Here is a 22,756-nt window from a genome sequence, read left to right as displayed (position 1 = left end):
AGTGAATGAAGTCTCCCAGTTACTTAAATACAATTTTAAGTAATTACAAGAACATATTTTAACAATAAACACTTAAACCCAATATATTATTGCTACCCATTCTACTCCCCTGCTCAGGCTCCAACAGTCAGCCACCACACACTCCTTCCACCTCACGCAAGTCACATGACTACTATATTGCTTCCATATGTCGGATAAACTGCTAAACCCCACATGTATATGGTTATAGACCTCTGACGCACGGGGTTCGATAGAAATTTTTATAGGGAGGGTCAGACCAATAATTAAAAACTTAAATAGTATAAATAGTAACAAGAATAATTATCATCATGGTTATGATTATTATTATAAAATAATAACTATTATAAACTAAGAAAGATGAAGTAATTTTATTCCAAAAATATTATTATTATTATTATATCCGTGGGAAGAGACTTCTACTCGATCCACCAGATTAATGAATGGCGAGCACAACCGTTTTTTAATATTTTTTTGGAACATTTTAGACAGTGTACTGAAATTAATAGTTGTCCTATTTTGTTATTAAGTTTTGCACACTTTGTTCTAGAAAAATCTTTAAAAGTTAGGGAGAAATTTTATCCATACTGTTTATGTTGCGTGATGGCTCACATACAACTCTATTTTTTGAATTTCGAAAACAATGAGACCATTGATTCTTCGGTTTAAATGGTGGAATACAGTGGCGGCGATTGGGTTCCAAAACTAGGGTAGACAAGGTGCTAAAACTTGGGGAGGGGGGGCAAAGACAGTTTTCTTTCCCTCGTAGATAAGGTTTAGCATAGTGCGGGGGCAAAAGCGGCAACAAGTAGGGGGGCAACTGCCCCCCCTCGCCCCCCTAATCGCCGCCACTGGTGGAATATGAAAACATAAACTAGTTCCTGTATTTTACACTCAATATTTTCGATTTAACGCACACCAACTAATAAAAATGTATTTTTGTTATTAGCAATACAAATAACAAGCTTTATGTTATTTTATAACTTGAAATGAACCATGCCACTTTCTAAGGTGGATCGACGGATCGGCCTCGACACCCCCTCTCCACGCCCATGCTCTGACGTCAGAGCGCTATCCACTCCTCCACTGATGAGTTTTCGCCTTGAAAGGTGGGCAGAAGCCAGGGATTCCATTGGATTTTCTTACGGACTGATTCTTTATTTCTAAATCCATTTCTAACTGGAGAAACCAGCTCTACCTCTAAGACTATATTATGTTTTATCATATTTTTTGTTTAGTATTCACAAATAATTCTCAGTATTAGAAAGAACTCAGTGGGACCAACTTTTGAAATACATTGGTTGATTGAAATCAGACTTTCGTTGTATACATTTATATATCACATAACAAATGTCATTAATAAAGTGGACTTAAAAAAATAACTCAATCAATCAATCAACATGTCATTAAGTCCCTATCCTCACTTACTTAGTGCCAGCCCCCGTGACAGTGTGGTTAGCACATCACGCTACGACGCCAGGGGTCCCGGGTTTGAATCTCGACCTGGGCGTGGATGTTTGCGAGTCCCTTCATCAATCTCATTATATAATCACTCATCCCCATCTTCGCAAATTAGCCAAAAGTGGTACAAAAGCGAAGTAAAATATAGCAAATCAATAAATCAATCAATTACTTTGGTTACTCCAAAAAAAAAAAGCTTGGTCCTAATCTCCATCAAGCATGAGAACCGTGCTGATGTTTTTTGCGGGTAACATGGGCTTCGGGAGGGTGAGGTTCGAACAGGTCCGTGGACTTCCCCTTGGAAATTGGCATCGTTCATTTCAAGTTATAAAAAAGGAGAGAGCTTATTATTTTTATTGTTGGTAACAGAAAGAGATCAGTTCCTTAGTAGTCGAACAGAATAGGCAAAGTAAAAACTGCGTTAAAACGAAAAAATGAGTTAAATATTCAGTAACAAGTTTTATTTCCCTTCATATTCTACAGTTTAAACCAATGGTTAAACTTTTCAAGTTTCCAAAAATCAGAGTTTTATGTAAGGGACGCAACAACATTAACTTTATGACTAAAAATTCCCGCTAACTTTTAAAGGTTTTCTTGAATGAAATATGTAAATGTTAATGAAAAAATAGAATTACTATGCATTTCAGTACAAGAACTGTAAAAAATGTAAGAATATAATCAGAAACACTTGTACTTCATATTCACTCATCTGATTAATCGTGTGGGAAAATCTCCCCCAATGATAATAGTATAATAACAATCATAATAATAATAAATTGTTATTATTATTTTGGAATAATAAACCATAACTATGATGATAATAAATATTATCATCATTTATACTATTCAGGTCTCATAAGGGGCCTCCCCGATGGCGCAGTGGTAGCGTCGTCACCTTGTAATCAATGGGTCCCGGGCTCGATAGCCGGTGGAGGCACATAATGGTTCTGATCCTACTTTGAACTGTAGGTCCAGTCCCGATTAGCCTTAATGTGCATAAAGTGGACTTACAACACCAACTCAACCCAAGTTTCTTAAATGGCCTGACACCCTCCAACCCCCAACAAAAATTTCTGACGACGCCCATGGTGGGTATGACCGCGAGTCATCTGTCAATATTAGGGGTGGTAGCGAGACCGAGATCGGCTCGTAAAGTCAAGACGAAAACGAGACTGACCTTTGGAAAGTCGAGACAAGACACAGAATTAGTGTGTGGTCAGTTTCTAGACTTTGGTACGATATAAAAATTTTACGAGAAGCAAATTTATTTCACTATGCAACTTTTTTAGACACACGAAGTGAATATGTACCCGATTTTTTTAAAGTCATTATTTTGTCTATGATAATAGCAAAATCTGTTCACTAGAGCATCGTTTCTCAACCTCTGGGACGCGACCCTCTGTTGGGTCCCGAGGGGACGTTTGGTGGGTCGCGAAGTTGGGTTCAAAAATGTATATACTGTCTCTTAAAAACCTATTACATTTAAATAACTAAAATATATCATATTGTTGTAAGAATTTAAATTCAACACGTGTTGTACCTAGTCTAAACTCTACATTTCTGTTATTAGCGCTCTGCCATGGCTTTTTACCGGCATCTCTCTGATGTTTAACTCAAGGGAATCGGTTATCTGTCGTTTTCCTTTTGGTTACAGCAATGCGTTCTTAATTATGTGTGTCACAAGGTGTCTCTTGATATTTCCGACCCGCCTGTGTTTGTGTGTGCGGTTGCCGAGGTGTGTCAACTGTCATCATTTCACATTGCTATCGAGACAGCTTCGATTATAAAGCTAACCGCTTATGAACAAATGACTTGCGGCGGTTTACATGTTTACATGTTTACATGTTTACTTTTCTAGAATGAATAATGTGTGATTTGTTTATGCAAGTGTAAAAGGGACGTATTTCGTGTGCGAACGAAGACCTAAAATGTAGTACAATTTAGTTGCTAAAAATATTTTTTGATTTGTGGCGATTTTATCTTGATATGAAGCCAGAATCGCCACAATAAACTCATTAATACCTTGATTAATAGTTGTGTGCTTATTAAAATAAATAGTGTGCTTTCATGTGCAAACGATGTGCACATATATAATTTCATAATTTATTAATATGTGGCGATTTCCACTTGACGTACGTGTAAAAGGGGGCACTTTAAAAGTACTCGATGTTAGGAAAAACAAGATTGCAAACTGGGTGCACACCCCTGCAAGTAATTCTGCCGAAGCCCATGCTAATGGGTCCCAGGAAGTGTAATATCCTTCAAGGTGGATCCCCGACTGGAAAAGTTTGAGAACCACCGAGGTTGAATCTGTGCTGTGTGGTTGCATAATATTCAGGACTGAGAGTTTACTAAGCGTTGTAAAAATTTCTGTCGTGGCAAGCTGTATATTTCGAGACACGAGACGAGTACAAGGCTGGCATTTCCAACTTAAGACGAGACCGACACAATGACAAATTTCGTCTCAGCTCTTCCCGATTGCCTTCCCCATGACTAATCATTTCAATGACGTGAGAGATGCATTGCATAACACTGGGTCTTAATTTTTTTTCCTCGTCATTTTACGTCATTAGTAGCTTTGTGGCGGTAACAAAACAAGTTCTGATTAACGCTTATTTGGCTGATCTTTCCCGAGCAAACCTCTTTGTTATGGAACACCAAGGTCGCCGCCAACCATTGACGTATCCAAATTGTTTTGTGGGAAGGGCAGAGAATATGCTGTAATCAAATGATAGGACGCAACAATGGAGAGTCCAGACATGAAATTCCTACGTACTCTGACAAATTACAAGGATGAAAAATGCCAGTTTTTAGTAAAAAAACAAACAAAACAAACAAGATGGCAAAGTTTACTTTAGATGCACTGTGTACACGAACTAATCGGGTCTTGCCCTTCAGTTTATACTGGGATGTTTCATAAATACTTGAGGGGTTACAAATATTTATGGCAATGAATGAAACCAGGCATATTTATGGCAATGAATGAAACCAGGCCAGAAAGAACGAGGAACACAAACAGTTTTCTTTAACACCTACAAATGCTCAATGTGTGCACCACGGGTGACACGGCACACATCGATACGATAGTCTCGCTCTTGCCACACTCGCATCAACATGGGCCTGTCGATAGTGTCCATCGCTTAGTGCTGCGATGTCACGCGGCATCGGTGAGACGAATACCCTGTCTTTGATGAAACCCCACAAATGAAGTCACAAATTGTAAGGTCCGGTGATATTGGCGACCAAAACATTGCACAACACACTGTGAGTGATGTGGGTGATTTGAGTGTCGGCTAGCGACAGGGAAATGAACTCTCAGCTTTACGAAGGCCTCCCCGATGACGCAGTGGTAGCGTCGTCGCCTTGTAATCAAGGGGTCCCGGGTTCGATACCCGGTGGAGGCACATGGTGGTTCGGATCCCACTTTAAACTGTAGGTCCAGTCCAGATTAGCCTTACTGTGTATAAAGTGGTCTTGAAACACAATTAATGAATCAGTTTCATCATATCATCACTCATCTTCACGCTTAGCCAAAAGTGGCTGAAAAACGACGCTAAATAACAAATATAAAAAATAAATATCATTAAAAAAGTATCTGCAAAATCCTGCTTTTTCGTAGAAAACCATTGCATATTTTAAATACTGTGTGCCCATTACTTCATTCGATATTGAACGCAGTTTGTCAATTTAATTCTGTCTTTGGGACTACAGTAGAAGATTCAAGTTTCAGCGCGTAAAATAAAGTTTGGTAATAAATTATTTTTGTAACATAAAATAAAGCACGCTTTGTATTTGAATTTTGCATTACAATTAATGTCATGTAAGGGTAATGAATTTTATTTAGTTGAGACGCTTGCTTAATACAAATTGCCATTTTTCACAATTGTAAATCCATTTTTATTCCATATTTTGGTTAAAAAAATAAATATCTATTTCCATATCGAACACTTTTTTAGTAAATATACTTCCGTTCCCTGCTTATACCGGGTGGCGCACGATAAAGTATTCCCAGTCAGTAGCATATGCTGATGACCCGGGCTACTTTTCGTGCAACACCCTATACATCCTTTTACTCCACCGACATTAACCAAGAGGAGGGTTTTCTATTCAGTGCTCGCTTCGAACAATTGTGGCATTTTTTTCCCAGCTAAACTTAACCGCACTGGGTTTACTACTCGTATTTTCCCCTTCTAAAAAGACAGTAAATTCGTACATTCACAGCCACACAAATACGTGACATATGTCTCGCAAATCTAATTTTCCCACATAAGCAAAATTTTCTGTTGAACTTCTGGTATTATACGGAATTTCAAGAGTACATAGAAAACGTTGCGAGGTCCCCTCTTCTTGGCTCCTTGCGGGTGCTGTACGCGCGGTCCAATAAAAAGGACTAAAACACAAACTGAAAACTGGCTTGTTCTTTCTCTTTTTTCTATTTTCGATGGCCTTGTCTATGTTTCCGTGCTTCGTTCTTTTTCTGTCATTCTGAGTGTGTGTGCGTGTGTGTGTGTGTGTGTGATTGGGTGTGTGTGTGTGTGTGTTAGTCGTGGTCTACTTCTAAAGAATTCTGCCCCCCAGTGGCTACGCTTCTAAAAATAGCACCTAAGAATCGAGGTCTAATTTCGAGACCTGAATCCAACCTAGGAGCCTCCCCGATGGCGTAGTGGTAACGTCGTCGCCTTGTAATTAAGGGGTTCCGGGTTCGATGGCCGCTGGAGGACATGGCACAGCGATTCGGATCATACTTTGAACCACAGACAAATGTATTGGGCCTCCAGCGTTTTAGTTACGACAGTGATTTCCTATAGTCCTATAGGACCGTAGTTTGAGGGAAGTGCGCTGGGCGCCTTAATAAGCGTCTGCCACCTCCGAGAGAACGTCTTTAATCCGCAACTGCCTTGCAATTGCATCCATATAGGTCTGAATATTAATTGAAAACAATGCCTCCAATGCGCTACCATATAATACGCCTGGCGATGGAAGGTAAGTGCTTACGCGATAATGTCACGGAATTCTGCTACCAAAACACGCGCGCTTTTAAAAATGCATCAGTTTGCTGCCTGAGATAAATGTCTGCCCATTACCTTTCTCTGTGCGTGAACTGTACGTCGAGTCCCGAATAGCCTTTATGTGCATAAAGTGGACTTACATCAACAATAAATCAATCAAACCTAGGTTTTGTAATGCATTTTGCTAACTTTTCATATGTAATATAATTGATTGATTGATTTGGTGTCGCTTTTCTACCACTTTTGGCTAATCGCAAGCGGAGGATAAGTGATAGAATGATGAAACTGATGAAGGGACAGTCATAAAGGGAGCACATGCCCAGGCCGGATTCGAACCCTGGAGATATAATTGATATGACTCCATTTCCAAGCAGAGATCATGCCCGCCCTTCCACAAAGAAAACATACAATTGCAAAACATAAACTTTTATTTAAAACATGTATAAAAACATAGGTATTCATCGCCTAACATGATTTCTCTTGAAGTATTATGGTCGCCTCGCCTCTTTCCTCCGTTCCGGCATCTATGGTGACCTCTGGTCCACAGTAACTCACCCTGAAAGACACAAGGAAGTTAAAACCAAAAAAAAACTTTGATGTTTGATATGGGTACGGACATGTAGAAAGCTTGCAACCAGCATGTTTTCTTTCTTGCACCTGTAAGAGTTTGTTTCAAGCACCTACAAGGGCATGCATAATTAATATAGCCTATGCAGATACACACACACAACACCGCCTCCCCGCCACACACATACTATTCTCCTCTTGCTGTTGTGTTAATATCATAGTATTTGATGCCGCCCCCGTGGAGGAGTGGTTGGCACATCGCCAAGGGGTCTCGAGTTAGAATCCCGGCCTGGGCATGGATGTTTGTGCATGTTTATTCATCAATTTCATCACGCCATCACTCATCCCCATCTTCGCAAATTAGCCAAAAATTGCACAAAACCGATCTAAAATAAAGCAAATCATAAATCCTAGTATTTGATAATATTTTATACCATTTAATTAAGATGGTGATATTATAACATAACTTCATGTATTTTCTATTATGTACATAATAGTATTAATACTAATCTTCTGTGTCATTACCTCCTTCATATAACGTAGTTAGTAAAATGTTTATTTTCTTCTATTCCTTATATTTTTTAATTATATAAATTTACAATATTCCATTGTATGTATACTTATAAACAAAAGGCATAACTGCATATTAATTCATGTGGTGCAAAAAGCTGTTTCTGTAGTTACAGAATCAATGTGAAGTAAATTCTAAGCTTGATTGTAACCCTACTTTAATAATAAATAATAATAAGTGTAACATTTATAGTGTTTGTGATTTTTCTTGAAACATATCAATTTTACCTATTTATTTTATATTAGCACATTATTTGGATATGCTTTTTTCTGTTGATGGCAAATTAATAAATAAATTCGTGCAATCCTATTAACCCTTGAGATATAGACAACCGTTATTTGTTTTCTTTCTCATTGAGGCTGAATGTACGTACCAGGTGATCAGAATTAAATTTCCCCTAGTGAGAACCCTCTGGAGACCGTTCGAAGCATCGGATTGCGGTGAAACTTGGTATAAGGGCCTTGAAGACCATGGAGAAGCCAATGCTGATGAGAAAGAAGAGTTCAAATTTTCACCACCAGGTGGAAAAATGGCACTAAAATTTGGTGCAAAGTGAATAACATACAAGCTTCGTGAGACCATTGATCACGCTGTCTTACACTTCCAAATGGTAATTCCCGTTGACGGTGCGCATATTGAACACTGCTGTACTGACAAACTGAAAATAAAGTTTTGCATGTCTGATTTCTGGTTGTTGTTATTTAACCGCCACATTTCCACCTGGTGGTGAAAATTTGAACTATTTTTTTTAAAATCAGCATTCGCTTCCCCATTGTTTCCTAAGTCTCTATACCAAGTTTCACTGGAATATTATACTTCTAACGGGCTCCAGATGGCTCTGAGTAGGAGAAATTTAATTTCAAGCGCCATATTTCCACCTGGTGGGGAAATTTTGAACCATTGTTTTCATCAGCATTCACTTCCCCATGGTTTCCATAGTCTCTTAACAAGTTTAATCTGAATTACATGTTTCGAAGGAGGTACAGAGGACCCTGACTAGGGAAACGTTAATTATTCACCTTGTATAAGGATATACGCCATTCAATTCAGGCAGGATTGTTGCCACATGATCTTACCTGTTCCCTTCTTCATCTGTTATTGATAGCTGACTGAATCTAACTTTCGTTGCTGATTTCGTTAACCAACTGTTGTAAGGCTCGAAGGAAACTCGTGCTTTGATTGGTGCTTTGAGGTGGATAGGAGGATATTCTGTTGCTCCCACCCGGTACAAGGTTCCTGGTGTTATTTCTTCTGAGGAACTGCAATTAGAGCGAGGAATGTACATTTATTCTCTGAATATTAGTAACAGTGATTCTTTATTAACATGCATTGTTAATTGAACTTAATTGTCTAGTGCTTCTGCTTCTTGTACCTTCTCCAACAACGTTTCGAGAAAGCACTTGAGCGTAAGTAAGGAGTACCCTTTGGAAAGGCAGCCACATCCCTACCTACCTCTCTTCCACGTAGTACACCCTGGACTACATTTTGCACACTGACGAGACTCTGGCGTCTGAATTTACAGCCAGTATAATCCTGTGTGGGTCTTGTGTCGTATGTGATTGTTACGTCATTCATCTCAAGTTATCACCATTCATCTTCGTCTTCGCGATTAACCAAAAGTGTCAGAAAAGCGCAGTAAATCCAAGAAAATTAACCAATCGAGAGAACGCCTCTTCTCTCGTCTTCACCTGAACGATTTCTTTTGGCCGGTGTTGTTACTGCACATTCTGGCGCCGTGGAGTACTCTGATTGGCGCATTGGATATCACATAGTCACCGGGTAAAATTCTTTCCCATCCTTACTGTAAGAATTAGTTTACGATTAACTGTGATCCTGTTCTGCCTGCTTTCGTGTATTCAGGATGAAATCCTGCATTTCGAGTGTTCGCAGCGTTGAAACGAGGCGTCAAGTAGAAATGCAATATTATTTGGACATCATCCATTGTCTAGTGCTTTAAACCTCTTCTCTTGTCTTAGAGAACGAGAGCAGATATTTACAACTCGAGACAATAACTTGAGGGACCTCATCTCGACAGCATTCTTAGTTGAAATTGAGCAGGGATGTTTCCTAGACATTCACATGAGTAGATGTACGTTTGCTTGCAACTTTTATATTACAAACTTCTGGTTTTCCGTTTCATTAAATTTGAAATAAATCTAGAATGAATTCCGAAGTTTCATCTGTTCAGGGAGTTTTGTTTTAAACCCTGTTAAAATAACCATAACTTCAAAATAACAATAAAACTCTGAACAAATAAAAGTAAGGCATGCAAATTTCTATCAAAAGTAAGAAATCCATCTGTGATGGAATTTCTGATGCCTTCCCCCACGCATGAGTGTGTGAATAGGTCGAATTTTATACCTTCCCCAAATGAAAAACGTTCGTACGCCACTGCACAGCAAACCATATGAAGGGACAAATTGCAATACGTACTCTGTGACTAGTATCGACCTCTTCTTGCTCCCATCTGAAAGTTCGATTTCCAAAGTGCCATACGCTGGCGTTTTGGCTAATGACACAGTAAGCTGAACCTTCATTTGGAATCCTAAAGAATAAAATAATTTTACTACTTTACAATTGTGTTAATGATATGGCAAATTTATGAATTAATAATAATTTAAATTCACTTCACCGGTGCCCGACCCTGTGGCCGAGTGGTTAGCACATCGCGCTGCGACGCCAAGGGTCCCGGGTTCGAATACCGGTCGGGCTTGGTTGTTTGTGAATGTCCATTCATCAATTTCATAATTTCATCACTCATCCCCATCTTCGCAAATTAGCCAAGAGGCACAAAACAAAACGCGAAGTAAAATAAACTAAATCAATCAATCAATCAATCACTTCACCGGTGGCCGCGGTGGAGTTCGATCCCCGGCCGGTTCAAATCCGGGAACTTTTCTAACGTTGGAAGCGGCCCCGGCGAATAACATGGGCACCTGGGGGAAACCCTGGGGGGTAAAGGCGGTCAGGGGTGTGATGCTAATCACTTCCCCCACTCACGACCGGATCAAGAAAGTGTGGGGCGTTACTCCCACACCCCCTATACGTCTTCATGGCGTGGTGCTAAGCAGAGGGGAACACTTTACCTTACACACTTTTGTATACTAATTATTGGTTCTTTGGATTGTAGTTGATTATTTTAGACAATACAATTTGTACTTTGGATATAAGACAGGAACGCTGTTTTCTTACCTTGAATCCTGGCTACTTATTACAATTTGATAAATGCACAACATTTGGAGTTACTGAAAATTTACACATTTGAAAATGTTATGTCCACGAACTTTCGCTTTGGAATATACATGAACTAGTCTACAAATTTAAGTTTTGATACAACGAAGAAAACTACTTCAGATGATGAAGAATTTGAAAACCGTAAAAGAATTAAGATTAACAAACCTTTGTTCAACATTTTTATTAGCAATAAAGCAAATATTCAGACCATTATACAGGGATAAACAAGGTTCTTAAGACTTGTGCGCAAGAAGTTGAATCTAGTTCTTCAGGCGATATCCAAGATAATTTTAGTTTTCTGCTTATCCACGGGAAAAGTTAATTTTTCGAGATGCTATATATCTAGGGTGGGTAAAATTATGATATTTATTTAAAAAATAATTTTTGTTGATTTTTATTTAAATCGGATTTCTTTACTTAAATCTATTTTTTTTAAAGACGCTTAAAATTGCTTGCATGGCTTTTGGCACCATGCACATATAGATATATGTTTTTTATAGAAAGGTTTTTTCTAGTAAATGACCCTGTAAAATATTTGAACAGTTTGATTAAAGCAATTAAAAAATATACTTAAACATACATTTTTTCTGTTTCTGATACAGTAACCACTATGGAAATGTTTGTTGAGTTAGTTAATGAAACTAATAATAATTTCAGTAACTTTTCTTCCAGTGAAACTAAAACATTCTGGAAGCAGTCTATAATTGTAACTTAAAATATTAACTTAAATATTTTTAGTCTTTGTACCTGAATTTTGGAGATTTTTTTAATGATAGTTCGAAAAATATCAGATGCCATGTTTATTTACAATTTAATGATATTGACACTATTTATGGTTTAACATAATTAGTATTTTGTACATTCTTGTACACAAAATGTTTGCTATTTTTGCCAATAAAAATTATTGAATGTTAAATCAAGAGAAATCCTATGTTTACATTTCCTTTGGTATGACTTCACACCATCAGTACATATATTTAATTTCCTTTATTTTCCTATCTTAGATCCTAATAATCACCATTAAATGATTACGAGCTTAGTGTACTTTCACTAAAAGTGTTTCTGATATCTACAAAATGCTTATGAACATTATTCTATAAATTATTTATTTAGAGTGATTTAAATAGTGATTTAAATCAACTTGATTTAAATCAATCCACCCTGGCCGTGGATAAGGACAACTGATTCGTAGTTTTTCTGTATTCTCAAGTTTATGCAATTTTCTGAGTTTGCAGGTATATGTTACTCGAGGAATATCATATACCTTTATATTCAAAATTTATACGTTTTGAATTTTTAGTCATGTTAGCGTCTTACTTATAATCAAACACAGTTTCGTTCACTTGACCTAAAATAAATATGGATACGGATTGATATAATAATGATTGCATTACAGCCAACAGAATACTTTCACAAGCCCTAAGCAGACACGTACATGCAATGGTTTATTGCTTGAAAATGCAACTATAATAAAACGGGGAACACATGTTGACCAACCTACAAACAAAATGAGAATCTCAGGAGAAAGTAGGTATATGATATTTTATTGGTTGCGTCCCATGCACGATTTCTACTTGTCGGCGAAGATATAAAGCAATATGTTCACATGTGATAGTAATTCGTTGAGTCTTATGTAATGATTAGACTTTATATTGGCATGGCTGAACTTGCATAATCATTTGGGATGCTTAAACATTTCTGCTGGGTATTGTTTCAATATGAATTTCAATTCAAAATCAATTATATTACTTTGAATACTCTTTTCTTGTTTCAGGTTACATTACAATAAGATGATATCTCAGATTTCTTCCTATGGTAAGTCAGTCAACTTCTTTTTGTACTCAAGTAGTCTGAAGCTTACCGAGTATAAATAGTAGTGTGATAGATGAAACGATTAAGGATATAGACAAACTGAACACCTGAGAACGTTAACCCAGCTTTGTTTAAAGTGTATTGTGTTCTAGTATTCGTATTACATATTGTGTATTGTATATTTACAAGTACGTTGTTCTTGTACTGTCAGTTATACAAAAATACGGGTAACGTTGTTAATGGATTTGGCTAAAATTTTCTTAACTGCCACTTAGAGATCAGTTAGCCAGATTATAGTGATGATCCATATCTATGAGGTTTCCTATAAAACTAAAGAAACTCTATTAGGAAAAAATACAAAAAGTCCAGTTAGAGAAAACTATAATACATATGCAACTTTGTAGGATAACTTGCAATATTCTCATCTGTTACAATTCCAGTTATTTCTTGGAAATTTTCAGTTTGATAAATTGGACAAATGAATATTATGTGCGATGACTGAAGAATTTTTAATTCTTCTGAGGATAACGGGCAATCCCATAAAAATCAATCAGTTACTGTATATTGGGAACATTAATGAGAATTTCTTCTACCACGGTTCGTTAATAATTCTTGAAATTGTGAATGCACTTTATCTATCTATTTATATATATATATATATATATATATATATATATATATATATATATATATATATACATACTGATTTCCACCTCAATTATTTATATATAGCTTTCAAAATTTCAATTTCCAGCGTCTTTAATTTTTCTTACTTTTCATGAATACTTACACAAACGTTAGTGAGTACGATGTTTACTCCACACATACACACACATAAAAACCCTTAACACTCTCTAAATTTTCCTCAACTCTACTTTAAATTTGGCTCGAAGATGATCATAATAATAAACTATTCATTATATTATGTACTATTATATATATATATATGTTCATAAAGTACCATTCCGAGCTATGTTCTTTTGTAATGGTACCGGGACTTTATGAACACTCTGTACACACACACACACACACACACACACACACACACACACACACACACACACACACACACATATATATATATATATATATATATATATATATATATGTATTATATGTATAATGACTCATAATAACCGAAGTATTATTATTTTGGTGTTGATTTTTTAAATAATTCACCCTTAGTAATCGGTATCCTTACATTTACTTAGATTTATTTTTTCTATAAATCCTATCTACTAGGTTCCCCCCTTGTCCATGGCGTAGTATAACGTTGTCGCCTCGATACCCGATGGGGGCACATTGCACAGTGGTTCAAATTCAACTTTAACCTGTTGGTCCAATTCTGATTAGCCTATCTGTGCATAAAGTGAACTTAGTCAACACAAAAATTTATCTACTTGGTGACTTACAGATCAGCTGCATTTTTTTTTTTTTTTGTATTCGTAGTGTTTTTATAACTAACATTGTTTCCATGCCAACCAGTTTGTGTAATTAAGGGAAGATTTAGGTGGACAGGCCATGTTGCACGAATGGGAGAGGAAGGAAGAGTTTACCTGATGGTAAGAGACCAGTAGGAAAACCAAGACGAAGATGGAGGGATAACGTTGAGATGAACTTAAAGGAAATCGGTAAGGATGGAAAAGATTGGATTGATCTTGCCCGGGATGGGGACAGATGGAAGGTCTTAAACCTTCGGGTTTAAGAAGGCTAGATAATTAGTTGGTAGTTTTTATAATGCACTTACCACACAAGGGTACGCTGCCGTGTGTCACTAAATACAGCGACCTGGAGTTGCCCACATGTTCCGGCTTGTGTCCAATGGATTCGCAGGCACCATTGGAACAGGAGAAGCAGTCGGGCCCTTTGAGAAAATCGGTTTTGAAGTCCCTAAGCGTAGGGCAGGAGAACCCTTTGAACTCACAACCAGGAAGCAAAGATTCCATGAAGAAATGCACGGCTCTCCTGTGGTGGCATTGTATTTCGGCGTTTTCTTCCACTACAAAAGTAGAACAAACTTGTTAGGTGGTGTCGAGCATTATCCTGCTGAAATATATAATGATACGTGCGATCAGGTCCGGCCCTAAATTAGTGCAGTTCCTAGGGCATTCAATATACCCGGGACCTATAACCAAAGTTTGTAAGAAATCTGGAAAAATCAGAGATTTTTGTTCCTTAGACCGACTTACAGGTATCCTGTATGATTAAAATATAAACATTATTACGACTAATTTATGTATTTCGTATACAGAACAATAAGCAGAATGTGTTGTAGTTGAAATTCAAGAACTATAAGAGATCATTGGATACAAGATTGTCACATTTAGCTCTTTCCACAAGTTACAAATTATCAAGTTAACAATTTAACTGTCATAAAATAACTTTAAAGTAACTGTTGATAACGTTGCAAAAAACTAACTCTATTGCTTAATTCTAAAAGTATGGCTACCTAGTTTCATTTAGAATTCATAAAAAGAAGTGACTGTTACTTGTAACTGCATAATTAGTAACTAGTAGCAATTTGAGTGTCGTAAAGTAACTGTTGACGATGTTACTTCTTCATTAGTTTGATTTATGTTATTTATCTTCACTTTTCTGTCACTTTTGGATAATCGCGACGATGAGTGACGATATGATGAAATTGATGAAGCTACACTAGCGAAGAACACCCATGACCGGGATATAAATCCGGGGCCCTTGTGTTAACCACTCAATGTTACTTCTATTGGAAAATGAAACTCTGTTCCAGAAACTTTGCAACACCCTGTACTTTATTTTTAAAAGTACAGGGTGTTTAAAACAAGGTTACTGAAAAATGTGCGATCTGCATAATTTGAGTTAACTTTTTATTGCTGTTTATAGCTGTTTACCGTTAGAATTCATCCAAACGTTGTCGAAGTACTTACTGAATGGATACAAGATTGTCTCCACTGCGACGTGTGAGCAACCGGGTTGGTACACTCCTCCGTTCGGGAAATAGTCGGCGTGTCCCGTCGCCACGGTTGTCCCCAGTCCGCATGTGTACATTGATTCGCCATTGGTGTGAATGATCTCCACGAAGTCTGCATCGCTAGCATCCAGATGGTGCGCATGGCCCTTAAGATACTCATAGTGCACGGTATGGGGTGGGTCCAGACCTAGAAAGCGAACAGACATCAGAAGATGTTAAAAAATAAAAGGGGTGTTTGCGCACCCCCTTCAGCACCCCTTAATCTAATCCTATGTTGAAAACATTAACTCTTACAGTGTCATTCATATTAACGAGGGGGGAACCCACGAAGTAAGCCCGGCTCCTTCCGCGTACATTCGAGGGCATGCGCTTAAGTCCTGGTGCCTTTAAATAAACCAGGACGTCAGTTGTTCGAATTTGATCGGTTTCCCCGCCTTTTTATTTTCATACGTAACATTTGAGAGATTTATATCATTTTTGCTGTTGGTTTGTTATGAGGTTGATGAATTGATTATGTAATGCATTTAAATAATTTGTTATATATGTGTGTTTTAAAGAAACTTTGAATACGTACACAATTTAGTGTTAACATGTTGCATATGTATTTTCTTATTCTTTACGTCGCTCCATGTTGCATATGTGTAAAACACATGTTGTTCATGAAAGTTATACATGTCATATGTACAAAAGGAATTATATTTGTCATGCATTTTCTGTCTTTCAAAAATACAGATTGTTATGCTTGTTTTCAATTATTAGCTAATGGAAAATTGAACGTGTTTAAAAACTATTTCATATAGTGTGTCCAACACAAATGTTTTAGCACCGACTTATCCCCTTTTCGCGTGATTTACGAGGATAATAACGTCTTTGATAATACTACTACTAGTATTACTACTACTACTAGTGTTACTACTACTATGCTACTACTACTAATATATTATTATTATTATTATTGGCACGTTTATCCTGGTACTTGCGGCCCCAAGACAAAAATTCGTGGTTGCGCCACTGTTAAAACATGCATGCATTTGTCATGTATTCTTTATTTTCAACATTGCACCCCCTAAATTTTATTCCGCACCCCCTCAGCACCCCCAGATGAATAATTCTGGCGCCGCCACTGTGCGTGAACCTCGATATTTAAAATTAAATACAATGCTGTTACTTTGTCAAATCTTGTAAGTGGAGTAGGTATTGTACATATTGTTCGTTTGTTTTAACTTTTTGAATTACGTTTAATTTTTGTTGTGTCCCACCCGTGAAACATTAATTTGTTCATTAACTGTTACATTCCACCTTCAACTCCACTAGAATATTGAAAGGTCAATTTTCTTCTCTCTTTTTCTTAAATAATTTATTTTTCATCATTTGACAATTCGTAACATACACTACGGTATGTGGGATCGAACACATGGGTGATGTAGCTCATTCATCCTGACTATTGGCATACTCGCTGTTCATGGTTAGCTTGATGGTGAGGTGCGGGAGGTAACAATTGAGGAGGTCTATGGAAAAAGGACATATACGAGAAAATGGCATTTTCAGAAAATCGCCGAGAAAGTTTTCATTGTTGAACTGAAAGAGACTGAAGCATAGTAGAAGGAAACAATTAATTGACAAATAAATTTGGTTTCTTCTAAAGGAATATATATACTGCTGGACAATGAAAACCGGACACTTTAATATTTGACATCTGAATTGCAATAACAGCTCGCAGGTATATTACAGAATGTTCGGCAGATCACGTAGTACCATATGCACCATTCATAGGCTCGGACTTTGTTTATGCATTCGTACTTAATTCAGTTTCTGCAACATTTAGTTAGCCCTTGTACCAGAGCTTTTATCGACCCATTGCGTTATCACAAAAAATGCAAGTGTCCGGTTTTTTTTGTCCAGCAGTATATATATGTATATTTGCTTGGTACGTGAGAAATCGAGTTTATAATTACATTCTGAAAGAAACATGTTATGTGCCCTTTTTCCATTAGACACATTATGAAACGTAAAAAACCTGGGTTAGTGTAATCCAAAATACTATAGAAGTAACGATATGTATTTGAATGTACGAAAATACACCTTATACTGCTTATTGTCTTGTATTTTCTTTTCTTCCTTGATTTGAAAAACATTCTGCCAGAAAATAAATGACATGAAATGAAAGTATATGTAGTGGCATGACACTGATAGCGTATAGTTCCATGTGTGCAGACGATTCTTTTTTGGGTTCACTGTCTTCTTTGCAGCTGTTGCATTACATCTTTGCATACAGTTTGCCAGAAACGAGTCTTGCAGTTCCTTATTACACCCCCTGTAGAAAACGCCGAACAATTCCTTTTGATCATCAACAGAAAACTGTTTCCAACACTGTGTGGAGCAACAACTGGTACAGTAACTGAATTTCTTCCTGCCGCTTTTACCACTTGAATTTACATAGTCCTCTCCACGCACTTTCTTCTGCTTAATTTCTTCCCTTTTCTTATTCTTCCGCTGAATATATGTTTTCTTACCAGAAAATTCACTATATTCACCACCGCTTCCACACTCCATGATGTTCTTAACGTCTAGGTGCGCAAACAAACGCCAGGAACTCAAGAAACGAGCTTCTCCAACCGAAAATCAACTCCGCAAGCGCGCACACAAACAGTTGTACCAACCTCTGTGTTTGACGTATCGTGTTCAAATTTTCAGCATTTATTCTTCACACTTCTGGACATCAAATAAACTGTTATCTGGAAAAAGGGCATATAGTACCTATATGCCTAATTTCCATAGACCGCCTCAATGATACACTTAAATGAATGGCAACACAACATTTGAGTTTAAATTCCTAAAGACTGGTTCTGCATGGCTAAAGGAAAACGGTATACCCGTTTCTGTATGGCAGCTGAAGTTCTGCGAAGGATGGTTATGGTCGTGACTGTACAAAATAGTCAGACTCGCGACTCGCTCCAACACGTCCATCCCCAAATCGTACTTCTGCCTGTCTCTTCGCAATGCTTGTATCTGACCACTCACCCCAGACATTTATTCCGATCGAATTTACTAAATAATATCGAATCAGTTACCTGCAGTCTCTTCCTTGATTGCAATTGTTTACATCTGTTTACAACGATGGCGATCAAGGAAGCTCTAACAAGGCATTCCTCAGATGGTTTTAGATATTTCCTGTCTGGAAAAGTGATGGCTAAATGTCTAGGATTTGGAGTTCTTTGTACTTAATTTTGCCAATGATTTTATAGGTTGTTACGAATTCACAGAAATTTAAATACATTTCTTAAGTAAAGAGGGAGTGTTTCGTCTATCCCACCCGTGACACAAAATGGTTCACTTATAGCTAACCATCTGGGAAAGTATTTTAAGAGTAGTTATGTCTAATCACCAGTGTTTAGTTTCATATTTCATTGCACAGAAACTGAAAAAAAAAGGTTGCTTAACTATCAGTAGAATAGTTACTATAATATAAAAAATGTAGTCCGCGTGTCCCGCCCGTAACAATGGATTACCCTTTCTGTTTCTTCCATGGGTAACCAGCTGTTAACAAGAAACATAAAAGAGAGTTATGACACCCCTGACACCCCTATAATTAACACTGAATTGAATTAATGTATTAACTGCTAACCTCAAACACATTGGCCAGACTGACACACACACACATGCTTGCATGTATATGTTGGTCATTCCATGCCAAATTAGGCAGGAGTTGACCCTCATAGTCACACATACAGACGATACACACCTTTCCTCTGCTCCGAAATCCACACTTGTGAAAGAATTTTGCTAATATAGGACTGTTGCGCATTATATGACAGGTGTTCAAACACTAATTTTTCCACAGACATTCAATTAAGTATATCTCGGGAACGAATGAAGATACAGTAGCGTGCTTGGGCTCATTGTAAAGAGGAAAGACATTAGAATATTATGAGATGATCAATAGTTTGTAGTATTTGAACACTCTGTTCAAATGTTCAAATTTCAAATTCGAAGAGCTGAAAACACCCTCGAAGACAATTTTAGAAGGCAAGAGTTCTTGCGACACTCCTCACCAACGAGTTCACCGAAGCATGGAAAAGAAATAAAGCAACTATATTCTTCTAATTTGAAAGACAAGAACACCCATAAAACTGAAATTACCAGCAATTAAGAACAAAAAGGTTATCTATGAGATCCGGTCATCAACCCTTTTTCATTTATTGCTATATTTAAATGAGAAAGGGAAAAAGACAATGGACCACATTTTATGGTCTTTGAGGGACAGTTTTTGCTTACATTGTTATAGTAATTTTTATCTAGAATCTTTATTGTCCGTGCACTAACTGAGAAAGCAAGGTATTCTGCTCGTAGTCGTCTCGCCATATCTCTTTCTCTTATCTGTTAGCCATTACGTAATTCGCTTCTCACGTTACGTCACGCGTTAATAATGATAATCATTAATAGCATACAATTATTATGTTTAGATGGCAAGGAGATCGTGCAGAAGTAAATTTTAAAAAAACATTGAGCTATAAGTTAGGGTGACAAGATGTCGTCTTTTATCCGGACATGTCCTCCTTTTTAGGTGTCTGCCCGGCGTTCGGGCGGATTTCTTAGAAATCGGTGAATGTCTTCCTCTTTTTTGGGAAGAGTATAGCATCGACCGTAGCAAATATGCTGCATAGAGATTGCTTCCACACATAAGAATCATCATATCACTCGGGGCGCGTTAAATATTCAAGCAATGCTCACCTAGCATCTGGGAGCTGAACAAGATAAGATCACTTCCCGACTGAGTCATCAGTTAGGAGGGTTGTGCGGGACAATTTTTTTTTCTTTTGGTGGGGACGGAATCTGGACTGGAAGTTTTCAAATCCCGACATTCGGGACGGGAAAAACTCGCAATTTCTCGGAAATTTTCGGGATGGAAAATGTTCGAAATTTCCCGAAGCTCTGGAAATCTCGAATTCTGCACGTTGTTTTCACCTTAAGTGATTGTTTTTGCATTTCTGGAATAAAAACTAAAATTTTCCGAGAAGTTCCAGACATTTACAATGCAGAAAACTTCGAGAATTAACGACTTTTTAAAATGACCATTCGGTGTTTTGCGAGTGCTCGGGATCCCGAAAAGTCGGGAACTTCCAAATGGTCATTATTGAAAGTGGTTAATTCTTGATGCTTTTTTGCATTGTAAGTGTCTTGACACTTCTCAGAAATTGTTAGCTTTAAAAAGGTAAAGTGTTCCCCTGTGCATATCACAACGCCATGAAGGCGTATAGGGGGTGTGGGGGTAACGCCCCACACTTTCTTGATCCGGTCGTGAGTGGGGGTGATGTGATAAGCATCACGCCCCTAACCGCCTTTACCCCCCAGGGTTTCCCCCAGGTACCCATGTTATTCGACGCTGGGTGGGCGCCGGGGCCGCTTTCACTGTTAGAAAAGTTCCCGGATTTGAACCGGCCGGGGATCGAACCCGGGACCTTGAGCATGGTAGTCAGAAGACGCGTTACCGACTGAGCCACCGCGGCCACTTTTGTTTAAGAAATTTCAGAAAAAAAGCTTAAGGGAAAATTACGTGTAAAATTTATGATTTCCCCAGCATCGGTAAATTTTTAACATTTCCCGTCCCGAAAATTTCCCGACTTGGTCGGAGAATTGCGAATTCTTCCCGTCCTGAAGGTCGGGATTTAAAAAAAATTCCCGCCCCAACCAAAAAATGGGATTGGAATTGTAAAAATGGATGTTACAATTGGGATACACAATAAAATATTAAGTAATTACCAGGGACGGCGCTACAGGGGGTGTACAGGGGGCTGAAGCCCCCCAAAACTGGTGTTTCCCAAAACTGTAGCCCGCCTAGATTTTTGTAATACGGTAGATGCATTTAGATCGAAAACTTAAAAAAAGTGGAACTTTACATTTTCCATTATAAAACCTCCATTGAGGCAAGTACAATGTTCAAATGCATTTTCTAGTTCGGTTAGATGAAGGTTACCTTATTTATGATGTGTTGTAAAATTAAATAAGGGGGAACAGCTGCAGATATGCCTGAATAACAGTGGTCACTGATCATTTATTTTATACTAAGTAATTGGCCAATCGAGTCGCCAAATTTGCTACGAAATCTGATGCCTGTCTGGTAGGTGAACGTATTCAATGACTGTGAGATTGTTTTTTGATTGCTGGCATATTTTTTACATTAATAAGTAGGGCGACGTTCAAAATCTAAAGAAACGTTATATTTCTTTTCTGTTTGTTAATTTCTCATTGGGGAAACGGCAATTGCACGAGTGTTAGCGATGTTCTCTCATTGTTTTCGTCGTTATATCTATCTATTCTTATCGCTGCAAATATTCGAGAGGGAAAAAATACGATGTTAAAGAATCAAAGAGTACACAAACTACCTGATTCTTAAATGCTAACATTAAAATTGTGTTCCCAGCCCCGATAGTCTAGCAGTAAACCTGATATCAAGGGGTCCTGGCTTCCATCCCCGGTTAAGGTATAACATTTCATTAAGTGGTTCGGTTGGGATTTTACTAGAAACTGTAGGTCTCTGTGCATATTGTGGACAATCAACTAATCATTGCAATACGGTGCGAAAATCAGCATGCTTGGGCAATTTTATTGCTCGTACTCTTAGTCCTACATGTTAATTAATTATCATTGTGAGGTTAGAAAGCAATTTCTGCAGTACCGTCATAGTGGTATCTGTGCAGGAGAATCAATCTTTGATCCAATTCGGATCAGTATTTATGCATAACATATTCTGAAATAAAATTATAATATTTTCACTAATCAAAATGCTCAGAGCAAGGGTTACAACTATATTAATTGATGTTATGTCAATATATCTGTCTCCTAATGGAGGTGAAAACATTTTTGTTCCTTGAGAGTGGCACCTCCTATGTTGACGGTATTTCTTGTATCCTCCACATTTTTAGCCCCAAGTTCTGAATTTCAGTCGTTGAACAAGAAAACGTAAGATATTTCATCATTACAACAGAGTATATAATATCATTAACACATTTTATATTCAAGGATGGTGTGGTTTATTTCATGCTTACTTTATTAAGTTAATGCCACTTTTCTGAAGCACGAAAATCTACAATCTTTTGCAGCTCCCTGTTGTGATTCGGACAATTTAGAGTTATG

General features: G+C 37.6%; 1 protein-coding gene across 1 annotated transcript in view; it reads right to left on the bottom strand.

Annotated features, from left to right (window-relative positions):
* Window positions 1-6,925: 6,925 nt before the first annotated feature.
* The window catches only part of LOC145979028 (pancreatic triacylglycerol lipase-like), a 35,609-nt gene continuing 19,778 nt past the window's right edge, over window positions 6,926-22,756 (bottom strand). Inside the window, exons 5-9 of the mRNA XM_083112125.1 lie at window positions 15,579-15,809; window positions 14,420-14,671; window positions 10,060-10,171; window positions 8,703-8,885; window positions 6,926-7,044 (exon numbers count right to left, since the gene is read on the bottom strand). Of these exons, the coding sequence (XP_082968251.1) occupies window positions 6,954-7,044; window positions 8,703-8,885; window positions 10,060-10,171; window positions 14,420-14,671; window positions 15,579-15,809 (869 nt within the window). The 3' untranslated portion in view covers window positions 6,926-6,953. The remainder of the gene's footprint in view (window positions 7,045-8,702; window positions 8,886-10,059; window positions 10,172-14,419; window positions 14,672-15,578; window positions 15,810-22,756) is intronic.

This window comes from Lepisma saccharinum, chromosome 1 (genome assembly GCF_977018435.1).
Source record: "Lepisma saccharinum chromosome 1, izLepSacc3.1, whole genome shotgun sequence".
NCBI lineage: Eukaryota > Metazoa > Arthropoda > Insecta > Zygentoma > Lepismatidae > Lepisma > Lepisma saccharinum.
This window is presented reverse-complemented; position numbering and strand designations above follow the sequence as displayed.